Source organism: Nymphalis io, chromosome 14, assembly GCF_905147045.1.
Source record: "Nymphalis io chromosome 14, ilAglIoxx1.1, whole genome shotgun sequence".
NCBI classification, from domain to species: domain Eukaryota; kingdom Metazoa; phylum Arthropoda; class Insecta; order Lepidoptera; family Nymphalidae; genus Nymphalis; species Nymphalis io.
This window is the reverse complement of record NC_065901.1, coordinates 12,613,566-12,620,158: the sequence shown is the minus strand read 5'-3', so window position 1 is coordinate 12,620,158 and position 6,593 is coordinate 12,613,566. Positions and strand designations below refer to the sequence as shown.

The 6,593-nt window shown below is 32.8% G+C and overlaps 1 protein-coding gene across 5 annotated transcripts in view; it reads right to left on the bottom strand.

The window, feature by feature from the left end:
• Positions 1-616: 616 nt before the first annotated feature.
• Positions 617-6,593, bottom strand: part of LOC126773234 (cytochrome P450 6k1-like) — a 43,599-nt gene continuing 37,622 nt past the window's right edge. The window contains exons 1-11 of one of the 5 annotated variants that reach the window (XM_050493991.1): positions 6,221-6,542; positions 5,503-5,662; positions 4,930-5,130; positions 4,703-4,849; positions 3,544-3,609; positions 3,289-3,473; positions 2,830-2,966; positions 2,297-2,415; positions 1,733-1,907; positions 1,207-1,455; positions 617-829 (exon numbers count right to left, since the gene is read on the bottom strand). In XM_050493991.1, coding sequence (XP_050349948.1) covers positions 657-829; positions 1,207-1,455; positions 1,733-1,907; positions 2,297-2,415; positions 2,830-2,966; positions 3,289-3,473; positions 3,544-3,609; positions 4,703-4,849; positions 4,930-5,130; positions 5,503-5,661 — 1,611 coding nt within the window. In that variant the 5' untranslated portion in view covers position 5,662; positions 6,221-6,542 and the 3' untranslated portion in view covers positions 617-656. Of the gene's footprint in view, positions 830-1,206; positions 1,456-1,732; positions 1,908-2,296; positions 2,416-2,829; positions 2,967-3,288; positions 3,474-3,543; positions 3,610-4,702; positions 4,850-4,929; positions 5,131-5,502; positions 5,684-6,220; positions 6,543-6,593 lie in introns of those variants that run through there. The other 4 variants (XM_050493993.1, XM_050493995.1, XM_050493996.1 and 1 more) reach the window with 4 other exon arrangements.

The window sequence follows — 6,593 nt, the reverse complement described above, 5'->3', positions numbered from 1 at the left end:
TTTGAAACCGAATTTTATATCATATTATGTATCATCTCTATTATACGTGACTTTTTGCGCTCAAATAGCGTAGAACACGCCGAAAAAGAAAAAAAAATTAATAAAATCCGCAAAAAATACTCGCTATATAACATTTTGTATCCTGTGACGTTGTAGTGAAAGTTTTAAGCTTCTTGCGGTGACCGGTGAAGTGATGATAAATAGTTACCTCGCTCGCCTGACTTCTTAAACTTAAAATCTTAAAAAAAAAGTCAAACCTTTTGTCAAATGTTTATTTAAATAATGCTAATAAATATTTAGTGAGTTGCTTAGCGCGTGGCGTACAGCTGACTGACGGTGCATCAGCTCAAGCACTGCCCCTCTGTGACGTAGACGTTCCGAAGACAATGGAAACGGGCTGCGGCCTATCCATCAACTCTCCACTAACAAATTATGTTTGTATATTCGCTTTACAAACAAATTATTTAATATTTTTATTATTTATTGATTACGCTACATTATATTAATGTCTTGAGAAAATTTCTCACACGAAACTGAATCTCACTTCATAAATTAATTCAACAGTTACCTCGCTCGCCTGACTTCTTAAACTTAAAATCTTAAAAAAAAAGTCAAACCTTTTGTCAAATGTTTATTTAAATAATGCTAATAAATATTTATTTTCTTGGAATGAATTCAACGTTCAACGTTTCTCCGGGCAGTAACAATAACCCACACTTATCCATCTTAATATCTGCAGGGTTAGGCATGTTCGGACAAGGTTTGATGTTGTAATTATGTACGACTGACGCCAAGGCAAATTGCATTGTCATAAAAGCGAACCTTTTGCCTGAAATATTGAAAAAAAGACACGTAAACGAATACGGAAAATTAATTTTCATAAATTCACTAAGTATTTTAAGTACGAGTACAATAGTATTAATTCTAATAATGTGTTAAAATTACTTCCGAAATATAAATAAGATGAAATAAATGTTTTTTTTTTTTTGTAAAACGTACAATCCATATTTTGATTAGCAAAAAAGCGTAACTATCAAGTTTTCGTAGACTTCCTAGTAGATTAAACCTTCGTGCTTAATCTTAAATACTGGCTACTTTGAAGGTCGATGTATTCCAAAGTCGATATACTCAAAAATCAACTTCAACAGTTTATTATCAGTTAATTTGTGTTATAATACTAAAAAAATGCGAAAAACATATTCTTACCAATACAGCCTCTTGGTCCGTCTCCAAATGGGAGATAGGAGTATGGTTCGATTTTAGATTTGTTTTCTGGTAGAAATCTATCAGGATCGAACCTGTGAGGCTCAGGAAAGTATTTAGGATCATAATGCATCCCAATACTATTGATATAAACAACGGTACCAGATTCTATTGTTAATTTTTCATCTATTTTGTAGTCTTTCGTGGCTATTCTGTCAAGCCAACCCATTGTTGGATATTTTCGAAGACCTTCTGTAAAAATTTCATTAAAAATATTCACTTGATTGAATGGTTGAATGGTTTTTTACCTATGTATGTATATTTATGCTACCTACGTACTATGTTTACTTTTATTTAAGAATAAGCAAAATGTTGATGATAATTTTCTGACATACCGAATTTGTAAAGCATGGATTGTAAATTTAACAGTACCTGAGCCGGGTTACCTTTATGAAAGTTTCCACTGCGTGGAAAAAAACAAGTAAGGCATAAACACAAATTAAGCACATAAAAATTCAGAAGAACTTGCCTGAATTAGAACCAATTTTAACCAATGGCCACTGGTAGCCGGTGGTGGTATTTGATAAATATATTTTACCTTTAATAACACAATTGAGAAATGTTAAATTTGATAGTATGTTTGTATCAAAATTTTCACTTTCATTTTGTTGCGCGGCTTCGAATAATTCTTGATATAATTTATCCTAAAATCAAAAAGAGTATTAAAGTTACTGGGCAAGGGCACTCACTTCTTCAATGAAACTTTTAAAACGGTGATCTACGGTTTTGCTCCATTGAGCTAATAACACCTTAGAGGAATATAATTAATAAAATTATACAAATAAAATCGCAAGAATAAACTACATTTAATATCTAAAAGTTATGAATTCTAATAGTATATCTAATGTTTACGCCCGAATAAAGAGCAGATCCAATTATTAATGAAAAAAGAAAAATGATTGCAAACTTGTCTTAAAAAATATGAATTTTGAATGCTAAGATTGTTTTGAATAAAATTATAGTAGTTTGGTGTATTACATACATCTTTGAGCTTTAAGCACTTTAAATATATACTCGTATGTATTACATTTACCTGTAATATAGGATTATAAGCCAGTTCATATGTAATGAACATCAAAGCCGTTCCTGAAGTTTCAAAGCCACCTTGTAAGAAAATAGCAGCTTGAGCAATTATAAGGTCGTCTGAATAACCTGAAATTGGAAGAATATATTAATAAGTTTAATTGAATGAAGGTATGATAACTATATATAATTTTAATATCGTTGATTGCCTCTTTGGTGCAGCGGGTATATGAAAGGCTACAGATCCGGAAGTCCTGGGTTCAAATCCCAGTTCGAGCCAGTAAAAAGTTATTAAGTTTTTCTGTCGAAAAGTGAGAGTTTCTTACCGTCCCATCAGATTATGAGAGTTAGGGAATAGAGAGTGCTCCTTTGTTTGCGCTCGCACTTGTGCTCTATAATATCTCATGCGCAGTTGGCTAATCTCTCATGAGATTGGCCGCCGTGCTCTAAATCGGTCTGGAAGACATTATAATATCGTTAATATTTTTTAATTGGTTACTTATTTGTCATTCTACTTAATAAACTAACTACTACATATTTTACCTTCATTTTCTTGTTGAATTTTAATCAAAATTTCAAGGAGATCTTTAGCATCTCCTTGATTTGTTTTACGTTGTCGTTTTACGGAATTAAATATTTCCTTAAAGTATCTCGTTGCAGCCGTAGGAAATAATTTGAATCTGTAATAAGAATAATGAATTATTATCAATTTCAATTAATTTCATATATTTATATTGCACAAAAACAACAACACAGATAAGCAGGCCTATCTAGGTCAGATATTATTCATCTGTTTTATAGTTATTTTTAAACTTAGCCTTGAGCCTTATTAGAAATGAACTATTTAAACTTATACGAGTAAATACAATTAAAAAGATACAACACTCGTTACGAACGAATCGATACATTATTGATTAAAAATTTAAAAGAAAAACAATATAGTCATAGAAAGTGAAAATATAACATGTAATAATATTATATATTTAAAAAATATTAACCTACCTAAAAAAGTTGGTAATTTCTGGAAAAAAGAATATGCTAAACCATGAAATGCCTCTATAGAGGGTAAATGTTGCGAAGTCATTTGTGACATCCCTAAGAGGTCCGACACCTGTGAGGGTCGCGTCGCTTTTAACACCAAACGCAGATGAACCAATTATATCGGTCGTATAATCTATGTACATTTTCTAAAAAATAAGAAAGAAAAATATTATTTTACATAGAAGAAAAATGTTTTTTATTGCTTCCTTTACGTACCAGTCTTGCTAGTTCCGAATATAGTGTCGAAGGTGTCTGGAGAAACTGAATTTCGTTTTGAATGTTCTGTTGCATGTAACAGTAAACATTGTCTATGAATATTGAAGTAGTCTATTCCAACTTTTAGAAGTATAATATAGGTAATTCGTTATTGCTTGTCAATCATTGGATCTAAATATTTAGATTTGGTAGTAGAAAAATCGAAGCATTTCTACGAAGGAGAAGATATCAAGAAGACAGCTTTTATCTAGCAGACGATAAAAATGTACCAAATTTCTTTGTGTGTACGGTTTGTGGTACATGCTCGAACTACGTTGCCACAAATAAATGGCATAGGCAAACGACTGATGACTATTATAGAATTACTGCTGTGTAAGCGTGCGTTAGATACAAAAGATAGAATACCTTAAATCTCATATTTTTGTTTTTAGTATTAGGCCACTTGATGGTAAGTTGTTACCACCAATCATAGACTCTTGCATTATAAGTAATATTAAACAATCCTTACATAGCACATGAGCCACATACCTTGGGAACTAATATGTTATGTGCCTCTAATTACACTGGTTCACTCGCCCTTCAAACTGGAACTTAATAATACTAAGTATTGCTGTTCGGCGGTATAGCATATTATGAGTGCATGGTACCTAACTAAATGGACAGGCACTAACCCTACCAACAAGTATTAAAAAATGCATTCAAAAGTTATAAAACGTCTAGAGAGACACCGATATTGCTGTACATTTTAGTTTAAATATTTTAGAAATGCAAATAAAACACAATTCACCTTTATATACTCAAAATAAAATTAAGTGATTAGTGCAGCCGATATGGCCCAGTTTTAAGAACGCGTGAATCTTAACCGATGATCGTGGGTTCAAACACGGGCAAGCACCACTGAATTTTCATGTGCTTAATTTGTGATTATAATTCATCTCGTGCTTTACGGTGAATTTTTCTTCACCGTAAAGCACGAGATGAAACCGTAAAGATCGTGAGGAAACTTGCATGTGTCTAATTTCACTGAAATTCTGTCACATGTGTATTCCACCAACCCGCACTGGAGCAGCGTGGTGGAATAAGCTCCAAGTCTTCTTCTCAAAAAGGAGAGGAGGCCTTTAGCCCAGCAGTGGGATATTCACAGGCTGGTACGGATTACCTTAAGATGAATCTTAATGTCGCGATCGTTGTGGATCCTCTGAACCAATTCCTTAGCTTTGGTTTGCATTAAATCTTCAAGAATCCTAAGCTTGGAGGTTGTGAACACGCCGCTAAGATGTTTTCGCATCGTGGACCAGATAGGATCCTATTCGTATATTAAATGCCATGAATATCAAATTAATAAAGGTGCATGAAGAAGTGCATTTGTACATTTAAATAACTCACATTTACTGTGAACAAATTAAGCCCTCCGATAGGGTCAGTTTCGCCACTGCTTAAGAAGCGATTCCGGAAGTTGCCAAAATTCTTGATTAGGATGTCGCGAGCAATTTCTGAAGAGTTGATGACGATACCAGGTCTCCAGAGGATCCAGATACCTATGTACGGGCTTTTCAGCTGTTGGTTCATTCGACGAAACCAAAGGCCCTAAAAAAGAAAAAACCGTGATTACATTTTAATTTATTATTATATTACATAAGCAAATGAAAAATATCTATTTTTAATTACTTATTAATAAAAGATACGGTATATTCTTACCTAAATAAGAAAGTAAGGACGTTATAAGCTAGTATTATTTTTGTATCAGTGCGACACACCAATTTCATGAATCAAAATTTCGAAACGGTGGTAGCCTTCCATTAAATTCAATACATGACGATTCAAATGGCCTTGTAAACTTAATCGAATAAAGAATTATTTTATTGAATTTGCGTATCTCCACATTGGTAATAATACTATTCTAATTTATTACGAAATACCAATAAACGACAATGGTTTAACAGTCATAGCAGAACTCACAGCATTTTCTCTCTGGATGAATGTGAGATTGCCTAGCACTGGAACTGGAGTTAGATGAGGAACGCCACGGTCCGCCCAGTACCTCTTGATTTTCAACCATTTTATATATAACCAGAATATAAAACACAGCCCAGCACCAAAGAGAAGTGGTAGGTTCATGCTGAAATATAATATTTAAAAGGTGCAACTGGTGCTGTTATGATTTAATGTCATGTTATATCATGCGAGTCATTTTGGGCCACTTTGATATCATGGTAAAGCCAACCTGGCGCCGTTGGAGACGTCATCGAAATTCCACCTAATTGCATTAAATGTATACTTAACTTAATTATACAAGAGAGATTTACCAAGAGAATTTTCTGACAGAAAAACCTAGTAACTTTTTATTGGCCCGACCTGGGAAATACCCCAGGACCTCAGGGTCTGCAGCCTTACATCAAGTCACTAAGCCAACAGGGCAGTCAAAATTAGTATAAATAATATAAGTGTATTATTTCGTTTCGAATTAGCGACATACTGTGTGTTTATTGTTTTGATGAATAAAAAACTATATAATAAAAAGCCATAGAATTATAACTTGGACAAATATATTTAACAGTTTCAAGTTTACATTTCTGTGACTGCATGACTGCTTGTTTGTTTTTTCAGTAATTCAATTTACAGTTATTATTTTTTGAAATATTACATCAGTATTAATTTAATGTATTTTTGAACTCACCTCACGACACAATGTCACACTTAATGTCTGTATGTACAGTTTGACTTAGAATTGGTTTAGAACTGTTGTTGGTGATATCTACTCTTGATGACCTTCGTTACGTAAGCACTGTGTCCACTTGAAGCATTAATGATGCTAAGTAGAGTGATATGTTTTTGATGATAATATATTTGAAAAGCGGAATTTTAATAGATATTAAGTGAACCTGTTTTTTTGCAGTTCGAATAATGTTTAAAAAATATGATGACTAAAAATATGCAAATAATAAAAAATAAATAAAAAGAGAACATGAAAATAGCGAAATATGTCTAGAGTTATCAAGAACTCTAGACATAGACAATCGAGCTAATCAGTGAAAATCACTGTTGATGAC